General features: G+C 28.8%; 1 protein-coding gene across 1 annotated transcript in view; it reads right to left on the bottom strand.

Annotated features, from left to right (window-relative positions):
• Positions 1-2,033: 2,033 nt before the first annotated feature.
• The window catches only part of LOC113387697 (E3 ubiquitin-protein ligase ZNRF1-like), an 82,069-nt gene continuing 61,274 nt past the window's right edge, over positions 2,034-22,828 (bottom strand). Inside the window, exons 2-4 of the mRNA XM_026625060.1 lie at positions 4,701-4,796; positions 4,106-4,211; positions 2,034-2,833 (exon numbers count right to left, since the gene is read on the bottom strand). Coding sequence (XP_026480845.1) covers positions 2,776-2,833; positions 4,106-4,211; positions 4,701-4,796 — 260 coding nt within the window. The 3' untranslated portion in view covers positions 2,034-2,775. The remainder of the gene's footprint in view (positions 2,834-4,105; positions 4,212-4,700; positions 4,797-22,828) is intronic.

Here is a 22,828-nt window from a genome sequence, read left to right on the forward strand (position 1 = left end):
CATAAAATTAGCGAATCGGATTTTTTGATGAAAACATAAACTTCTCCTTCGGGAAGTTAAAAATGTAAACTATCATGTGTCTTATCTTTATAATATATATAACTATCTCAAAATAACAAACAATTTTGGCTATGAGTAAAATTAGCACTTCAATTTCTGGCTTCAACAATAACGAAGAAGAATTGTTTCAAACATTCCATATAATTAATTCTACATGTCAGCTTTTCCATACCGCATAAAAAATATAAGTAACTACCTGTTTGAAATTCTAATGAGAACGAGTTCTAAGAAAGAACAGTCAATCAGATTTCAACATGACGTATATTCTTGGCAAAAACTGAGATATTTGTTTTTAAATATTTGATTGAACACGTTAATTATTTTATTTAAAAAAATCTGTCTTCATCTTCAATGTAATATGAATATATATATATATATATATATATATATATATAGCTAATTCTAAAATTAAGATTAACAATATATAAGCAATTTTTACATATTGTTTGCATGATTTTGTGCTTTATAGTTTTTGATAAATTTCAAAGAAATGAAATAATTAGTCATGTGCTCAAGTTATGTAAATCTTTTATGTGATGTAAGAAAGATTATATGTATATAAAAATCAAGCAGTGTTTCAATGTATGTACAGTAAAACCTCATGAGCATAACTCAATATTGAAATCATAATAGTTGGGATTGAACTACAAAAATTGATGCATATCAGCATAACATCCTGTGTATGTTTGAAAAAAAATCAATTAATTATTTAATTTTAGTAAAAAATCAGAAAAAACGATGAATTATTTTTCAAGCACCTTAGAGCCCACAAATGCTCCTTTTATGTAACAAATACTACATTATAAACTTATCAGCAAATTCATTGAAGATAGTTTACTGAATTTATATAAGTGATAACTATTTTAATAAAAACAAAGTTGCAAAACACTTTATTTATATTTATAACTAATTATTTCATAGCTATAAAATATGTACAAATTAAATTAATATTTTTCAATGGTTTCAAAACAATCATACTTGAAATTTTTACAAAGAGTTGCTTATTCTTTGTTGTTACAAGAAAACAGCAAATAATGTATCCATTATATATGGATGGATATGAAACCACAATAAACATACCTAAAAAATCGAATTTTTCCTCTTTGACTTTTAAATATAATATAAATATTTCATCAAGATAAATTAGCCTTTAGTACAGAGTGAAGCACTGCACAATTCATTGCGATTCTAATTATCAATTCATTTCATTAGTTTATTGTGGCCCCATCGACTAAGTTTGTATAAAAATGCTTACATTGCCATAACAATAATAACTACTTCTATGTTACTTATGTTAAATATTGTTAATGTTTACTTTTTATATAGGCCACATAACTCTTAAATAAACAATATTGTGTCAAAACATTACTACAGGCATTTTAAAAATATAAAAAAAATAAAAGACCATAATCACAGATTAACTCCTTCTAATCGACACAATAATACTTAATTAAATTTCTTAATTTATCATCACATCAGATTTTCATCTGAGCTAAAATGACATTTAGCTGTCTCCTAAAATAATTATGAAAAGTGATACCCAATATCTTCAGTTGTAGTTTTAGTCATGTTTTTCTTAAATTTAGAAAATATATTAAAAACTATAATAATTTGGGTTTGACTTTATGAAAATATTACTTTTTATAACACTAGTTGCAACTAGTTGTTAAACCATTTCTATTAATAAAAAATGTAATAAAATTTGATTTTAATTGATGGCACACAAATATAACACATATTTACAATGTCAAAATTAATTAAAATTCAACTCAATGACAATATTGTTTTTGATTAATATTTCATATATGATAATTATTAATTGTTATAATTATTTATGGTAATTACTAAACTTTATAATATAGAATTATACATCGAGTAACTAGATTGTGAAGTACATGAAACAATAGATAATTAATTCTTAAATTATTTAAACAACTTGGTCATCTTCTAAATATATGGTACATTTTTATTTAAAAAAATATGTCAAATACATATACCAAGGATAATATTGGAGATATCTAAAATAAACTAAATCAAAATCTTTAAATTTTAAACAGCTATAGAATCAAAAATGAAAGAAATAATATACAAAATATTTATGTAGTAAAAAGTTATTTTTCAGAAAAGCAAGTCAAGTGGCAATTTTTTGCATTCATGAACAGAATTCGTCATATTGATATGTCACTTCTATTTTCTATTGTTTCTCTTCAAACATTGGCCATTTTTTTCTATAGAATATCAATCATCAAGTGATTTAAATTAGAATTTTCATGTAATAATAGCGTGAAAATGACAGCCTTATTATACGATAAATAATATTTACACGCATTGTTAAATCAATATTATGAAATAGCATGTATAATTAATACATGTGTAAAACCCTATCTGACTAAATAGCATTTTATCATTAAGTATTGAGTCTGTGTTTCTGATAACTATCACAATTCTCAAAACTTCAAATATAGTGTTTATATTAAATAACAACTGCATCCACAATTTTTGTATCCATAATAAGTTCGTCTGGCTTGCGATTTTTTTAACCCGCTTGACTAAACGGAGCACTTTTTGTGTTTTTTCAAATCTTTTGTCGTAGCACAATATTCTTTTTATCACTAAAACATATAAAAAAATGCTTTCTGGGTCTTTTATAAGATTTACACAAGACAATTTGTGATGAATCGCCAGTACTGGCTTCGATCCGATGTAAGACTTTGGTTAATCGCCTGGATGCTCTGGACAGCACCGGTTGACTTCAAACCATTGATCAATGCAACTGAAAATAATAAACTTTTATGAGCACATTTATATAAAAATTACAGTGTATTATTTGTTCATTTGAAGAATATTTACTAGGTTAGCAAAAAAAAAAATCCGGTTTTGTTGTTTGAGCACCAAAAATATCTGGTACTATTATTTTATCTTAGCCCTATTGCTACGAGAGTATTTTCTCCAGGAGCAACACTACTGTACGAACTAGTAAGCTATACAAGTATTTGTTACAAAAAATATTTTAATTCTATTCTAAATCACTACTAATAATGAATATATTTAAAATTGAAAACCACATTTCTGAGGAACTAAAAATGATAAGAACAGATTAGAGTTCTCAACAATTTAACGAAGAGTGATGAATATTAAAGACGCCTATAGACGACACATTGTATGTCGTCTATAGGCGACACTCGTACACACAGGTCGTCAAGCGGATGTCGCTATAGGCGACACAAATAGCGAAAGATTAAAAGTTTGCGTAAAAACGCAGAAAAATGCGTTACAGAAGAGGCACATGCCGTTCATTATTGATTCTAGAAACGAAATAACCTGGGCAGGGTACATTTGAATTTGACCAATTTGGTTAGATGAGCAAAAATAGTACTAAATACTAAGAATAACCCAACAACAGATACAAAATTAATGAAATAATATGCATTTGATTGATCGACTCCGCGTAGAATAACTAATTTATCGATTTTTTTGTTAAAAATTGCCATATGAAAGTTAAATTATTTTATGAATTTATTTCTAACGCTTTCTCTGACTGCAACCAATGTTTTTTATATGAAAACTAACATTTCATTCTCTCATTCACATTTGAAAACAATATTAAAAAAATATTTTTTTATAGATCAACATGTAAGAGAAAGTAATATAAGAATAAAAATTGAAAATCGTTACTAAATTATTTTTATTTATTGTTAGATCAAAATGCATACGTGTGAAATGAATAATTTAGCTCTGACGAAATTATGTACTAAAATCAGTTGAATAACCACATGTATGAAAATTACCATGAATGTATTTTAGTTATTTTGAAAAATCACATGTATGAAAATGAATGTAATTTAAATATTTTGCAGTAAATGCATTCAAATAAAATATACTATTTGTTTCAAATGTGCAACAAAAAAGTAATTAATAGAGTATTATAATAACACAAGTTAATCAAATTCTGTCTACCAAGTAAGAAAAATTGTTTTTTCTTCTGGTCGATATACAGAATTTGATTAATTTGTATTATAATATTGTATTAACAGTTTTTACTGACCCTTTGTGATAAATGCAAAGACAAGGAAGCCTTGCGATGATGTCACCTGGACTGAGATCTTCTAGGCAAATCACACATTCTCCCTTGGCGTCGTTTAGTATGTCCTCTAAAAATAATATATTTTTCATTTATATATAATAATAAAATACGCTCTCTTCTTCATAAAATAAATATTTGATATTGAATTCCATGCAACTGAACTGTGTTGTATAAAGATTTAAAATTGACTATTCTTAAACTATTCTTCAATTCAATTGCAAAATGCAGAAAATAATCTATTTAGAATTATTTTAGGGAATTTAAATAAAATATTTAAAACGATGTAGCCATTAGAGTATGTATTAATTGGACAGCATTTTAGTGGAATTTTGTGAAAAATCTATAATTATTAATTTACTGTTTACTAAAATAGTATCACGTACATATTACGTACAATTTAGCAAAGGCTTTTTCTTTTCAGATAATATTTCTATTTTTGAGGTATACTTCCAATTAATAAATTAAAATCTATTCGCCACATTTTCAGAATTGTGTTATCTAGAGCTAGAATAGTTTATAGTTTATATATAGAAATGCAATAAAGTAGTTATTTTACCGTTGTAAGAAAGCCTGGGTTTTGTAAGACACATCACAAGATGACATTCTATATCGTCTGGGAAAACAAACTTGCTGCATACTGGACATTTTATACCTGAAAAGAAATTAAAAACATTATAAACAACCGCAAGTAAAAATTAACAATTTATCATAAATAGAAATAAAATTAATTACTCATCCAAGAATTAAAAAAACAACCATCAGTTTAAGAAAAGGGCATCTAAAATTCTTAACCATTTGCTGATTTCAGTATGGATCCTATTCTTCTGAATATTTTTACTACCGGATTCATATGCATCAAGATTAAGAAAAACTGAACAATCTCTTCATTAAATGCTTTCATCAAATATTTCCTGATTTGATGTTGCACAGAAAAATGAAACGTATATAAGTGTATTAATTTTTTAATTATACAATCGACATATATTTATAGATAATCGGTATCAAAATTTAGATTGATCTAAAAGCAGGTTGTATTTAATAATTATACAATAATCAATTCACCTGGAATCTGGATCTTCAAATATTTTCTTTTGCCATTTTTCACGAAGTTACTTAGAGAAGATTCATTTCTATTATAACTATTTTTGACATAGTTTAATGATCCATGCAGAGCGTTTCATTTTCAGTAAATAATATTTAATTCTATTTTAATATCCCTGTCGTTTATGTATTAGAATTTCACCAAATGTATACTGATACAAATCAGAATGTAAACGAAAATCGTAAACACACAATAACCATAAAATCAAGTAACTACTAAATAATCCATTTATAGATTGGATATATATATATATATATATATATATATATATATATAAATGTTTCATTATTTGTAAATTCACAGTAATAAAGTGTTTATATTGAGAGTGATAAATAATCGCTGAATACACAATAAAAGACATATGGAAACATCATGACTCGGCAAGTCATTATCAGTTATATATTTATAACTTAAATCGATTTTAAGTTTAGTTTAAAAAAATAAATCAATACGAGTAGTTATAATAACTTGCCAGTAATACATGACATAAGATAAATATTATACATTTCGACATCTATAATAATCTTTTATAAAAGAAATATAAGCGTAAAAGCTCTCTAGAAGTGTATAAGTTTACAAAATGCAGAATATAGATTTTAAAAAGTGAGACACGTAAACTACATTATCTTCACAAACTCCCTAAAAAAATTGGGAAATCATATATGCTAAAGTGCAATACATGTTGAATTTTTCCTGGGGTCAAGGTAACACAGAAATGATATATTGCGTGACAATTCCGTAAACTGTTTGGATGTGAGGTAGGCTATGCGCACGGTAACATGAACCCTGGAAAAATGCACATAGAATATGTACTTATTGATTTTACAATATTTTCACACATTAAGTATTCGTAACGTTTTATTTTTAATTCATTGATATGCATCTGCAGTTTACCCTTTTTATTTTTATGCATTATCTGCCTGGCAACTTGATAAATAACTTAATAGTTCTGCAACTTCTTCATGACGTGGCTTTAGAGAAGAAAAACCAACCAGCTGACGATTGGCCTATTTCTCTTTGGTGAATTTATTATTAGAACATAATACTGATAACTTTATTGAATGCAGCAATGTCTGATAAAGGCTATTTTCACTTTGAAACATATTATTATCTAAGAATTTAGTGTAAACCTATCAAGCTTTACGCTTTGGGTATAGAACCTGAAACTTCTGATTGGAAGGCCTTAGCTCTAACTACTTACCGACGGGAAAACCCAGAATAGTGCGACAAGTGAAAAAGTCATGAACAACATAAAATTCTAACGAAACCGCAAATTTTATATGAAATTTCAAAACGTTTAGAAACTAACCGTGGTGACACTCTCGTTAGAGTCCAACGACTATTTTTTTTTTTGTAAAAAAGTAAAATATTATCCGATCGAACCAAAATAACTAGGAAATAAAAATATGGAGTTACATGTGACTAATTGAAACTCAGAACTATATTGAAATAGAACGAATCCTGTAAAATCCATTTTCTGATTTTTATCATGTATCATAATACATCGACATAGTATACCTTAATACGCGTTACTTAACCTACTTTTCCAACAATAAAAATAAGTGATATATGTATTCCTAAACGCTGAATCGATTGCAACAAAAGTAAAACCTCATATATAAAACATCTGAAGTCACGCAAACCGTGATGTAGTAAGTGACGTCAACATCAAGAACGTCATTATTACCGTTTGCGTCGAATTGCGTCATGAATAAAATGACTGCGTCAAAAACGTCATTACCAATCAATTTCTTCAATTGAAATGAATGATATGTATGATCTATGATTATATTTCAATTATAAATTGGAAATAGAGTGTGCAACAATGTGTCACTATCGAACTTTATCCCACAGGTGAGTAGAACTAAAAAACAACTGTTCTTGACAAAAGATAGTGGATTTGACTGCGTGCCAGGATGGTAAAGAATCAGAAACAATAAACCATATTTTTTGGGAACAAAGGCAAATACCATGCAAAACAACGGAGGAAAGGCAGAGAATTTGTAATAAAATGATACAACACATGCGTGTAACCATTGAATGATTCATATTAAATAATATAAACATGTAACAATAAAGTATCTTGTGAATATTCAAAAAAAAGTTCTTCACGTGTTCATTGATAATGTCAAAAGTCGATAAAGTTTAAATTATTATATATACAGTAACAAAATCATTTCTTCACGTCATATTATGTAGTAAACTAAACACCAACAATGCTGTCGCTGAGCGGCGGCATTTGATTTTAACTATTCGGTATTCGGCCGAATATTGAAAAAGGTGCTGAATATGCCGAATACCGAATAGTAACTGAATATTCGGTGCAAGCCTAATTTTTTATTGCTAATAATAATATTAATGTATGAATATTAATAATATATAAAACTATGCAACTATGCAGACAGACTAAAAGATTAAAAGATCCAAAGCCACATAAAACAAATAAAAAAAGATTTAGATCAAAGTAAAATAAAAACGACTTTCCATGCTAATGTACCTTCTATAATAAATTTTTATATGATAAATCAAATTTCGACCATCTTATATTCAAAATATTAGATTTACTTCTTTAAAGTAGAGGACATGTCATATGAAGCGCAACTAAAATTTAAAACGTACTTCTGAGCGATATCGAGATAAAAAATAAAGAAATATTATGAAGAAATTGAAGAAGGAAAAGATGAAAATAGCTGACTAAATACATGACTTATAATATAGAATATATAAAAATTGTTTCATAATCATAAAAATGTGAGATTAGTAATTATGTAGACAAATCACAAAGTATAAACAAATACTTCAAATTTAATTAATTAAATTCAATGAAAATCGCTTTTTCATTAAGCGCAAGTAGTTATATTTCGACTGCTTTTACTGTAGATTATCGGAACTTCACTCATTTAATAGGAAAATTTTAGGCATTATTATTATGAAATTATTGGATACATATTAAGACATAATTAGCAATATAATTAGACCAACAACTATGTTCAATTCCTATATGCAACTAACTAATGGAAATTTAACGACAAAATCTACTAAGCAAATTGTTTGTAGCGCGACCTATCAATTATTGTGGCACATCCACTTCAATCAATATTCCTGTGATGTGCACCTGTGTGTAGGAAATAATTATATAAATGTCATTGTAAAGGGCATGTAAAATAATTTATTTTTTTCCATTATGACAAGTAACTAAAACTTGGTCGAACATTTTTAACACTACGTTACCAAAGAATTGTATTTTGACTTTTTTTTTTTTGTGGCGAGCATAGCTCTTTGGTAGCGTGTTCGATTCACACGACAGGGGTCTTCGGATCAAATCCTGTCAATGACATAGAATTTATGAAAAAATAATATGTGTAGTTAATTTGAAATCAATAGAGGAATATTGGAACTTGAAAAAAGAATGAAGAAAAGAATGAAGAAAAGAATGGTATGAAGCTGAATTAGAAATTTGAAAAAGAACAAGAATTGAAGAAAATAAGAAGAAGAAGAAAAATTAAGAAGAATATAGAATAGGATACATAAAATAGATTGAAAATAATATAAAAATTAGAATTGTAACTAAAAAAAAAATGTTGTAGGTGGCTAAATGCTCAGAGTAAGCGAGGCCAAATAAAAAATTAAAAAAAAAAAAAATATTTTTAATTTCAGTAAGAACGAATTGCGTATACAATGGGAAAAATTTGTCACTTTGTACTTGCATTTATTAAAAATAGTATTTTATTCATCACTACGTTTATTTTGACAAATTATGAATTGTAGATATTAAAATAACTTATTTATATTGTGGGACTTGTTACTTTTAAGAAAATATTTAATTTTACTTAATAAAATTGAAGAAAAATGATAATAGTATCTATTACATTGTATATATAGTGAATAGAGAAATTCAATACAAACTTTAGAATTAGAGTGGTTAATATTGATAGAATATATAATAAAAAGCTAGTTCTACAAAATTTATTTTTCCAAAATGATTAAACGTTTTACATTTGGTTACTATGAATGCCTCGATTCATAAAAAGCAAAGCAAACAAAATTCAAATTCAATAACCAAAATTTTTCTTAAGGATCTAATATAACAGAGCTACCAGACTTCAGATGTGTTCATACCAAAAAAAAAACTATTATAATATTACCAAAAGCAAGCCGTTTTGTAAAAAATTTGCAGAATACGACATTGCCACAAAACATAAAATTAATTATGTAAGAAGTGTCAAAAATAAGTTTGCAGAAATATAACAAATGTTTACTCGCATAAATTAGTTCTACTTGCTATTTTAGTAAAGAAAATAATATTTTGAATAGAGATCATAACGAATAAGCCTTTCATAGTTATTAAAATCAGTAAATTTATCATAAATTATGCTTTACACTATCGGTTTTTAACTAATTTTCAATTCAAGTTATACATTTAATCAATACTACCATAAATTAATTTAAATATAAATGGGGAAAAATTATGTGAACTGTTAATGTAAATAATTACAAATAACTTTTATTGCATAAGCTCAAAAAAACTTTATATGCCATTTATATTTTTTATATATCTCTCTACGAATAAAATATCAAAATGTTTGTATTTGCAGCATTTAAATGCAAATACCCTTCTGTTTTCGACAGAAGCTATTAGTATGACGAGCGTAAAAAGAAATATCTCATGGAGAAAAATTGCAAATAAATCAGATATACAGAGTAGGCCATAACAATCGCAGCAGTCTTGAAATAATAAAACAGTTCTATTTAAGTTTAACCATATTAAATTCTGTTGTTGATTGTACACAGAAACACCAAAATACTCAATAAAAAGGAATAATTAACACAATAATAATTAACATTGTGAGGGAGATTCAAATGTATTAAAAAGTAGCACTCATCTCTATCCAAAAGTATTAACAAAATTCGAAATATGAGAATTGCCTCTTACAAAAAAGTTTTTAAAAAGTTTCAAAATGTACCCGTTTTACACGTTTTCGATCTTGAAACACGAAATTTTAAAGAAATAAACTATAATTTGCTTATGCTTATATCTACAATAACATTTTCATTGTTTTGCTGTTAAAATACAATACCACAAAATATGTATTACTATTACGAATTCTTAATAGTTTATGATTTGATAGAAATATATAGATAAAATGGAAACTTTCCCTTTTATGATCAAAACTAAATTTTCTATGTGCATAAGCTGGTTTGAATTAAATTTCAATGAATTTGAATTTATTTTTGGTTCAATGTGTGCACGGTGTTGCGTTTCCATAGGATTTCGTTTAGCACGGTTTTTCCATGTAAGAGTGATTATTTGGAGTTACAATGTTTTTTATGAAACGAATCTTCTATGAAAAGACTTCTATGTAAAGCAGGGGTGTAGGTGTAATCAATCAAGATTATTTCCAAATTTATTAATCTAAATTATTATAATACAACTAAATTATATATATTAGCAACTATTACGTTCTAGATTGCACCAGGTAAGTAAATATGTATAATATATGGGAGAGAAGATGAGTAACTAATGGTGAGAGCGCTACATATAAATAATTCACGCAATCAATCAAGCAAATGTACGTTTAATGTGCCACCGTTGTGGAGCCGTTTCGCATGCAAAAGACAATGCTCCACAATTTACATTGAATAATTATGATTTTTTTTCATATCATATAAAACATAACTTACGTATGTGAAAGTTTATATTAAAAAAATAGCTTGCGGTGTCGCAACATCCACTGCACTATATGCAGCAGATTAGTCACATAAACCACGAATTTTATTCATTTCTTTTTATACAGCAGAAAACATATCGAAAGAGTAATTAAAAGTATAAAACTATAATTGGAAACTATACTCAATTTATACATTGTCGTTCACCATATTTTAATGTGAATTATTATTTAGTGGTATTTCCGACAACCCCTTTGTGTTGATTCCTCTTTAGTACAAAAGAGTTGCACGAACTCGAGCAAACAGCATTCAATATGGAATTAAACTTGAAAATAATCGAGCAACTGTAAATTACTGATTTATGATTACTTACTGCAATGTTAAACATTGCTTTGTAAACCTATTTCGTATTTAATAAATACTATTTATAACAACAAAGTTATACAAACCATGCTCTCACTAGAATAAATTATTGTGTTAGTTTAATCTCTTCAATTTGAAATAATGCATGTATAATATCATGGTCTCCATACAACATTTGTGAACTAATTAGTTTATAGAATTGAAACTATAATGACTTAACTGCCAGAGTGTATACGATAGAGCAATTAACTACACTATGATACTAAAACCTGTTATCAAGTGGCAACTAACACACGAGCTCCTCATTTGGTAGCAAGTTACTTATATGTACTTATATAAGTTATATTATTCTGGCACAAATGTTATAACGCATTCATATATGCAACTTCCTGCAGTTCAGATGAATATATTATAGTTGATTGCACATGAATTATAAATTAAAATTCTTGGGACTTATTTTGGTCTATTATATTTGTATTCTTACAGCAGGCCCCAAATTAATGCTAACTTATTCAATTTTCATATATAAACCAAAGATGTTTAATGTAGAATAAGAATATAAAAACGCTTTCTAAAATAACCTTCGGAGATTTTATGATTACGATTTACGATTTCAAATATATGCTAAAGGAAAAGTGTCGCAACTTCCTGAAGACCATCGCTAATTCATTATTCATGGAAACTTGTATTAAAAGTTGTTATCGTACTGTCATGAATGGAAGCATGGACTAATAATAAACCGAAGGTAATTAGTATACAACATAGAAAAAGATAATTAAATAAATTGAAAATCCATGTTTTCCCAAATGCTTGAAAATCGTTATACATAGTGCTTTATCATGCAAATTGTTATAGAGATAAACTAAATTTTTATTAATTTTAAAATCATAGAACATAAAATTATATTCTTTATAATTATCAAAAACGATTATAAAGTCAATCAAGAAAATACAGCAGATAGGATTGAGATACCCAAACCGTATTAGAAAATGCGCGCCGATAAATATCCACGTAATAATATCATAATCATAAATGTGTAAAATAAACAAGAAAATGTTATGGAGGCTAGATATCAAATGACGCATTAAATTGTTATTGGTAAAAGTTATCGATTTTGTGCAACTGGCGTATCTCTCACAATTAGTGCGTAATTGATAAAACATAAAAATTCTGAGCAAGCGAAGGTCACCATGAAGAAGTTTTCATAATATAAATATTTTTAATAAAGCAATCATTTGTCATATTTGATCATTTTTAATTGGTACAGCCAACAATGATATTCTTTGAGTAATCCGATTTTGATTTTGATCTGAAATGGATATTGAAAACTCTATATTTCCTAATTATGCCCGTCGAATTGTTTACACTTTTAGAAAGTTTGTTAAATATACGACAAAATATTAACAAAAAAAATCCGTGGAAATCAGCAATTGGAACCAGTCGAAGTATTTGAAAACTATTTTAAGTAGGTAAGTAAAAAAGTGAACAAGTCAGATGGGAAACTGGTAGAATGGTATTTTTAAGCATGGATCCAGAAAAATGAAAAACACAAAATGTAGCAAAACCTACTGGTTTAGGTGGAATATGAAAAAACTATACTTCACATAAATAAAAACACATAATTTTGAAAGAAAAATAAGTCGAAACAAGGTAAAAATACAGGGTCAACCATGCAGGCATCAACCATAAAATATGAAATCATGTCTGAATAATTATATCATTGCTTTTTTAACTTGCCGTAGGGCAAGTCATAGGAATCGCAAAAAAATCGAAAATGAAAATTTTTATAGATCTTTACGTTTCAAAACCTTCTGAACATGTTGGCATACCTTAAAAAAAAGGATGTATGTGTGTGTGCGTGTATGTATGTATGTTCGGATACAAATTTTCGTCGACGATTTCGGGAACAAGGATCAACCGATTTGAATAATTCAAAAAACATTCGATTTGTATTGATAAGGAGACGTGCTGATTAGTTTTGGCGAAAGCAAGTGCCGAAAACGGTAACTCAGTTTTTAGGAGAACGGAGCGTCCGATTTGAATAATTGAAAAAACATTTTATTTGTATTTACTAAATGAAGTACTGTTAAAATTTTTGGAAAGGCAGGTCCAACGACTTTGGAGATATGGAAGAAAAAGTAAAAAAAATGAGCCATTTGGCGGTCAAAAATGAACATTAGACATATGCTCATCAAATTATCAGATATTTTATAGAGATTTTAACGATAAGTATAAATTTTGTTTACATTCCTATGGGTTCCGTACCAATGTTTACGCGATAGACGGCGACGCGGCGCTTACGCGCTTTGATATTTTGTCTTTATGCAGTTAAAGCAGTACGATCGCTTTGAAAAAAAGTTTAGAATTTCCAAAATATTTCAAAATAAATGATTTAAGATAGAATGATTTATTATGATTCGAAATTCTATTAAAAGTTTCAAATCATTGATCAACTTTTATTGATTATTATTATTGATTATTTTTAATTACTCGAATTTTGCATTGCGGTACGGGAAGTTCCAGCAATTTGCCTTAAGGCACGATGCACTAATTGCCTTAAAACAGTATTCCACTTACAGCTAGTTACAAATATTAACAAACTCCAAAATCCAAATTAATTCATTATTTTCAATAATTGAATCGTTTTGTAATTACAAATAAAACAAATGGATTTACATATCAATCGCAATAATTTGTATACATGAAAAAAGCTTACTTTTTCGTTAAGTTTGTATAGTAAATACTATCCAATAAAGCTAGTAACACATCATTAAAAAATTTGAACAAAATCAATTAATTGGCAAGATTTCTAAGACTTGTCAGTAAAAGTAGAGTATTTTTACATTTACTGAAATATGTAAAAGTTTTTCTGAATTAAAATACAAAAGGCTAATTAGCTATAGAGTCATATGTATGATAATACGTGCAGCTAATAATCAATAATATCAGTAAACATAATAATTATAAACTAATAATTTAATAATGAGCTATTTTTATATTTCCCGTGCAGATAATTATACTCGTACGTCGAAGAACAGATAATAGATACACTACGAAATTTATTCAAATTTATGCTAACGATTGTATATATTATGGCAACACACGTGTAATAAAATTAAAACCCAGATTATATTACATAGCAAATAAAATGCTACTTCTTAGTTTTTATTTATTTAAATTATATAATAAATAGAGACATGGACCGATAGTTGTAAATAAAATTTTAAGAATTATTTTACCGTATACTGGTCCTCTAAATACAGTTTGTCTTGGAGGTTCTTCAGGTTCAGGTACACAAGATCCTATTATGATTCCCATAGCATAATGCTGAAGTTTCAAGACAGCATTGTTGATAAATTATCAGTAATCAAAACAAAACTGACTTTTACTAAAACATCTCATTCAAATTTATGCCATATAAAAATTTACATTGGACATTTAGTACTAAAACGTATAAAATCTACTCGTTTTTTAAATTTATGACACGGCAGGTTCTTGCAACTACAGTCCAAACATACGTCTATTTTGAAATTTTCGTCACATAACTTCATGCACTTTTCTGCACATTTTGAACATTTTACCAAATCTCTACCCAACCGAACAAATTAACGTACTGCATTTTATTCAAAGCTTCATTTTACGAGGATGATGAGCGATTCAAAACTGCATTAATCATTGAAATAATGCATCTAATATCCACAAAGCTCAAAGCTTTGCCGCTGTATTGTGAGCTTTATGAGAGACGAACGCGACCAGTCAGCTACAACTGAGCTTTGTAGCCAGGTTCCACGCATCCAGATAGATTTGCGCGTGTGTTGAGGCAATAGTAAATGCGCAGAAAAGCAACAATGGTTGCTGCGCAAGCCAGATATTTCTTCTCCTTTTTGCGAAGAATCAAAAATTTCAAATAATTCAATCCAGAGATAAAGAATAAAGTGAAAAATGTCGAAAAGCGAAGGAAATGAATTTCAAATATTTCACAAAAATATTTCTCACATTTCAAGATACAAAAATATACCTTTCAGATAAAGCAAATAGAGAAAACTACAGTGCTTATTGATATCTGTATATGTAAAATGAATATATTTTCATATTTTATAATATTACTTTTTAATATAAATTCCAACTGGTAGTGGATGCATTGTGCCTTAAGGCGAATTGCTGAAACTTTCCGTACCAAACCATTTTCTATACTTAACAAAAGAATTTTTTTTTCTAAAGTTTTGAAATTGATGAATATTCCTTCCCCAAAAACTAATCATTCTTTTAGAATCATCATAATCGAATGCTTCTATCTCTCAAAAACTGGTAATTTTTACACTTTTTGCTCAGTGTCTCCGAAAGGCAGGTTCGCCTTTGCCAAAAACTAATCGGGTCCCCGTCAATACGAATCGCATGTATTTGAATCATTCTAATCGAATGCTCCGTTCTCTCAAAACGGTATTTTTTGCAATTTATGCAGTAGATCCGCCTTTGTCAAAAACTAATCAGCACGTCCCCCCGCCCACACGAATCAAATGTTCTTGAATCATTCTAATCTGATGCTCCGTTCGCTTAAACGGAACTATTTTTTGCACGTTTTGCTTCGTATCTCCGAAACGGTTGGACCTGCCTTTGGAAAAATTAATCAGCACGTCTCGCCATCAACACGAATCGAATATCTTTTGAATCAATCTCATCAGTTGCCCCGTTCTCGCAAAAACTGAATTCTCATTTTCTGCACTTTTTGGTACGCATCCCCAAAACTGCTGGACCCTTGAATAGGAATCGCATGCTTTTCAAATAATTCAAATCGGTTAATCGGTGCCCCCGAAAACGTTGACGAAAAATTGTATCCATACATGCATACACAAACACACATATTTTCTAAGGTATGCCAGCCAAAGTATTTAAAAACCTCTGAAACGAAAAGATATTTCAGAAATTCTGATTTCGATTTTTGAACCACTATAACTTACCCGACGAGAAGTTGAAAATTGGTTATTGAAATTTTATATATAAGCATGATTGTTTTCCTTTCTTTATAAGAAAGAAAGATCCAATATAGGATTAAAATAATTCGAGTTCGAAAATATGTATGTATTGGTCATATTTGCAGATTGTTCAACATATTATAAAATATAAAGAAGTCAAATTAAAACTATGTTAAGGGGGTATTCCTATGTGATGAGTTGAAAAAATCTAATTTTTTTTTCATATTCGGTAGATTACACCTTTAAATATAACATATTAAAATTTCAAATCCATATATAGTTTTTGAGTTACAGCCATTTAAAAAGTATACATATAGTATATAGTACAACGATCATTTTATCTTTAAACGCGTTTTTCTCAAAACTGTGTTTTTCAAACTTTCCTCCATTGTATCTCCATTGTATCCAGAAACGGCTGGACCGAATTACTTGAAATCTACAGGGCACACTCAATATATTTAAACGCATGGAATGAACTATTATCAATCAAAATTTTCAAAACTTCGATTTTTTATAGCAAAAAACAAAAAAAAACGCCTAATTTGCCTAACTTTTATTTCAAATGTCTATCAAAAATCCAATTTTTTAACTTCCCGTAGGGTAAGTTATAGTAATCGTCCAAAAATCGGAATTGAAAATTTTTACATTTCTCGACGTTTTGAAGGTTTCTGAACATTTTGGCATACTTCAGAAAAAATGGATGTGTGTGTGTGTGTGTGTGTGTGTGTGTGTGTGTGTGTTTGTATGTCCGCGTTTTTTCGTCCACGTTTTCGGGCGCACGGATCAACCGATTTGAATGGTTTGAAAAACATTCGATTCCTATTGATAGGGAGATGTGCTGATTAGTTTTTGGCAAAGGCAGGTCCAGCCGTTATGGAGATATGGAGCAAATAGTGCAAAAAATAGAAAGCGAGTTTTTAAGAGAACGGATCAACCGATTTGAATGGTTTAAAAAACATTCGATTCCTATTGATAGGGAGATGTGCTGATTAGTTTTTGGCAAAGGTAGGCCCAGAGGTTTCGGAGATACAGAGCTAAATTTAAAAAAAATTGCTGTTTTTGAAAGAACTAAGCGTCCGATTTAAATGATTCAAAGAACTTTCTGCTTTTTTCAACAAAATAATTGATTTTGGAAAAAAAAATTTTTGTTTCTAATTTTTTTTTCAAAAAAATTTTTTTGTAATTTTGGATTAAAAATTCAAAAAATCACCCAAGCTAAGAACAGTCTAAGCGCCACTCTGGTACAAATGTTTACCCAAGTGCGTTTAGACTGTTTGTGTACTGGAGCAATTTTCCAATTTTGTGAAAATTATTGAAAAATGTGAAAATGCCGCCAAGCTGAGCACAGTATAAGTGAAAATGTCGCACAGAATTATTTGCAAATGCGTTTAGACTGTGACTATGCGGGAGCACTTTTTCAATTTTGGGTAAATTTGGCAACTATTTTTTTTTTTTGGAATTTGATTCGAAATGAAATGACGATTGTTAATGTTCTGGAGATGATAAATTGATTTATTTATAATTAATTTTCCATAGGGTAAGTAATCGCAAAAAAATCGAAAATGAAAATTTTTATATATCTTCACGTTTCAGAGGTTTCTGAATATGTTGGCATACCTTGGAGAAAATTGATGTATGTGTGTGTGTGTGTGCGTGCATGTGTGTGTGTTCGGATACAAATTTTCGTCGACGATTTCGGGAACACGGATGAAGCAATTTGAATAATTCAAAAAACATTCTAGCCGTTCCGGAGATACGGGGCAAAAAGTGCCAAAAACGGTAACTCAGTTTTTAAGAGAACGGAGCGTCCGATTTGTATAGTTCAAAAAACATTTTACTTGTATTAACAAGATGAAGATTTGATCAAATTTTCATGAAGATAGGTCTAGCGGTTTCGGAGATCTAGTAAAAAAAAAACTAAAAAAAAAATAACATTTGGCGGTCAACAATAATCATTAGACATTAAGGTGCATCCACACCTAACGAACGAACACGAACGAACATGTCGAACAAGAAAATACAAAGAAGAACGAACAGGAACACGAACGAACGCGAAAAATTCCAAACGAACTTAAACGAGCGCTTAAGAGCAGTGAGCGCTTGAATTTTCGTTGTTCGTAGATGTTCCGTGAAACGTCAGTTTTATTATTGATATGGATGTAAGCTTTAATCATACGGCATTTTCACTGGTTTTTGTGTGATTTCTGTTCGTGTATATTTTGTAAATATACTGTAAATAAATTATTCAATTAATTTCACTCAGTTTTTGTATTTAATATTTATATTTTGAGTCGTTTTCTTTCCTCAGCATTCATATTCGGAGCAAGCTGAACATTCCAGGCTTGAGCCTAACTATACTCAATTTTCAAACTCTCATCCTCAACATATATGTTGAATGTCTATGTATGATAACAAGTTTAATATTTACTTGTAAAGACTGCAATTTCTTCTTTACTGCAGCTTCTGACATCCCAAACGTTCTGCCTACACTTTCCCAAGCATCGTTTTTTTTTCTAATAATTTTATAAAAAGGGTCTTTAGTCTCCCATATTATAGGAAAAAAATTATTATTAAATTATTAAAACAAAAATGTTCGTTTGCGTTCGTTTAGACGTCCACACTGCAAATACGAGTACCAACACGAACGAACAATTCCCTTTGATGTACCGACAAGTTGCGGAACATTGCTCGCCATGTTTGTTTATGTTCGTTCGTGATCGTCGTGGCGTCCACACTATGCTGTTGCCGTTCGTTCTGGCACGTTCGTTTATGTTCGTTCGTGTTCGTTCGTTAGGTGTGGACGCACCTTTAGACATATGCATATCAAATGATCAGATATTTTATTGAGATTTTAACAATAAGTTTAAGTTTTGTTTACATTCCTATGGGTTCCGTACTATTGTTTTTCCGTTAGACAGCGACGCGGCGCTTACGCGCTTCTATATTTCGTCTCTATGCAGTTAAAGCAGTACGATTGCTTTGAAAAAAAGTTCAGATCTTCCAAAATATATCAAAATGAAGATAACATTTTTTCCAAAAAAAAATTTTTATAAAAAAAATTTTTTAAAAATTTTTTTTAAAAAAAATTTTTTTTTTCAAAAAAAAGTAATTTTTTGTCCGATTTAAAATTTCTAAAAAATCTTATTTTTTCGAAGTGAAATTTTTTCAAAAAATGTTAATCGTTTTTAAAAAAATAATAATTTTTGGCACGGGAAGTTCCAGCAATTTGCCTTAAGGCACGATGCCTTAATTGCCTTAAGACAGAATTCCACTTACAGCTAGTTTTATATTCATTTGATTATAGGTCATTCCGTGCTTTCAAGCCTACAAATTAAAACGCCGTTTATTTTTTTTTTTAAGATAAGCCGATCAGCCGGAATCGCGGAGGAAGTGGGAGCTCTTTTTTTCGAGGCGGGGGTGTTCAGAACGCTGTAACTCTAGTTTGACTGAATATTTTTAGATAAAATTTTATATTTATACTGTCCAAATATGTGTAAAATAAATGATAAAAAACTTGAAGCTCTAAATATTTACTGGTCGTAGAAAAAAAATTCTAAAATATCCCTAAAAAACAGGCCGTCACATAGGAAGACCCCCTTTAATGATTAGCTAAAAATTTATATAATCATGAAAGGTGTTTGCATCCAACTCAGGTTACTTTTTCAACTTTTGGTGGGATTAGTTGTACAATCCTTACGTTTCACAACTTTCTGATTTTTATCGGATATAGTTTTTTGTATCGATATTTTCTTTCGTTCTACTCATTTAGCGTGTGATTGTTTATTTTATATAAAAACATACAATTTTGGCGGCGTTTAGTACTTTAGAAGTAGAAGCGTCAATAACACCATATCCATGTATAGATCATAATTACTGATAAAACATATTAATCACTATATTATTTTAATGATAAAAATTTTGGTAGATAATAACAAACTTCCAGTTATTAAGTTGCAGAATTTTACTTGAAGCAAAATATCTACGATATCATGGTTTATTAACCCTATGCTTAACAATTCAACAGAATATGAAAAACGATGATGTAGTGATTTTGTACATCTCCAGCACAATAAAAGCTCGGCACGTGTCTGTGATATACAGACATAAATAGATAAATATATTTCCCGAAGCGGCGTGTGACAAAAAGTGTAAGCGTAAACGTCGAGTCGCGTCGCGACGCTGGGAATCGATTTCCTAAAGCGGCGCTAGCTCTGCAATTCTCATCGCAGATTCTGAAACCTTCGGTATTCGTAACAAAAGTAACTTTGCATTTTTCATTATACGCGATTACATCATTTAATAACCTAGTACAATGGGAGAAACGTGTAATTATACATAACTTCAAGAAAAATTGCCATGGCAACTTTCGAAGTCAGTTGAATTGATCAGAAAAATTGATGAAGTTTAGTAATTTCAAATTTTATAAAATCTGTTAGAATGAAATAAAATAATGGCATAAATAAAAAAAACCTGCAATTCAAGTGACGTATGATGTCTATAAGACAACTTCATTTTACATACTTAAACATATGCATGCACCATAAATATTTTATAAATGAGTCAATATTGTGTCCATCGCCAATACTTGATTGGTTGCTATAAAAATGGTCATACAACATCTTCCGGAAGAATCGTTAAATAAAATGATAGACAAGTCGGTGCTTTAATTCAAATGTTATGATCACTTTCATCGTTTTAACTACTGTCACTGTTTCTTCTATCCATGCCGTGGTATCACCCAAAAATGTCTAATTATTCCATACAAATGTGTAATAATTTCTAATTTTGCCAAATAATTTGTTGTATCACGCGCGAGATATGTTTTAGGGAAAGGGGGGTTTGACAAAAAAAATCACGAAATATCACGTAGGGGAGGGAGGGGAGGGAGGTGTATAGTAAGATATCACGTGTATTTATTTTTTAACTAATTTTTTTTTCAAAAAAATCCAAAGATTTTCAAAAAAATCTAAAATTTTAACATTTTTTAACTTCCCGTATAGTTCAGTCATTTAGTAGTTTTACCTTAACAGTTTTCCGAGAGTTTTGAAAATTGGTGATTTTATAGATTTTGATGTGATCTTTACGAATTTCAACTTTGCCACCTCGAATTTTTGCCGCTGCCGCCGCTATATTGGAAAAATTGCGTCAAAAATCAGTTTTTCAACGATATCTCCTTTCTGACTCATGTTACATTAAAATAACTATATACAAAATTAAACTAGACAAAATTTTCTATAATTTATTCAATAACGTTCTTTTCTGTACCGTCAATAGTTTTAGCGTACGTGCGCCGCAAAGTTTCTGCTGCTCGCGCCACCATCGGATATTTAGCCGCTCTTTGCGCTTGAACGCATTCTCTCTAATAAATATATAATTTCAATAATGAATTAAGCTTTTCTGCTCAGGTCTGGCCTAGAAATAACATAAATTAATCATTTTTGTTTTTCATTTTTATTTTTGCTGATGATTGAACATTTTAAACCATTAAATGTGTAATTTAATGCAAATATGAAATTGTTTGTAAGAATAGTTTTGACTATTGATTTGATTGATTGATTTGACTATTGACCTCAGTCCTTCTAAAAGTTTACCTTTATTGTTCTTTCTTTGAGCACTTGATTTACAAAAAATGCAAGTAAACTAGCATACGGAACGATAAAAATATACTGACGTCTAGAAAAAAATACTTCTATTGATTCTGAACTACGGTTTGTCGGTTTTCAAAACCGGTTTTTTAGTGAAAAAAGTCGGTTTTCACTGTATAAATGGAAATGACAAATATAGCCAAATATAAAAGATAGATGAAAGCATTTTGATTCTTGAAATCATATCATTTCTATAGCATTTGATATCTTATCAGTCTGCAATGATTCCCAGAAATAGTATATATTAATTTAGATTTTTATACCAGTGTATATATTAATTTAAATCAGTGTGACTTCTTCTTGAAGAAGTAACTTCCTCTACTCAAACTTAAAAAATAAGAGTTTTAAACCTTATAAGCTACAAATTAAAGAACAAAAAATTTGGAATTATCATATCAGACTTTAAAAACAATTAATTTGGTCGCAAGTATGAGAGTATTTTCTATTCCAGGAAATTTTGATTCGTAAACAAAGGACACGTCTATGTAGAAATTCGATAAATGTTCTCAGTTTTTTGAAATCGTATTTTATTAAACAAAAAAACAATTAGAATGTTTAAAATTAGTTAATTAAAATTACTCGGAACAGACAATATCCGAGTTTAGCTTAATCATTTTTAAAACTAAAATTGATATTAAAAAGTATGTATCAAAATGTATCTACTATATATATATATATATTTTTTTTTTAATTTAATGATTTTTTTTATTTAGAAATGTATTATTTTTATTTATTTGAAAACTTTCTTTTCACTACCATAAAAATAATTTCATTCTTATATGTGAAAATGATAAATACGAATAATTATTTTCAAATTTATTTAATCAAGATAAACTATAATTTTTTAGTTCTACTAATTAAAATTAAAATGAATTTGTTTACTATCTATAAAATTGAACAATAAATAAATTCAGTCAAATACTGCTCTAAATTA

This window comes from Ctenocephalides felis, unplaced genomic scaffold, assembly GCF_003426905.1.
Source record: "Ctenocephalides felis isolate EL2017-DRISC unplaced genomic scaffold, ASM342690v1 CF-g0.4_SCAFFOLD_03572, whole genome shotgun sequence".
In the NCBI taxonomy this organism is placed as follows: Eukaryota; Metazoa; Arthropoda; class Insecta; order Siphonaptera; family Pulicidae; genus Ctenocephalides; species Ctenocephalides felis.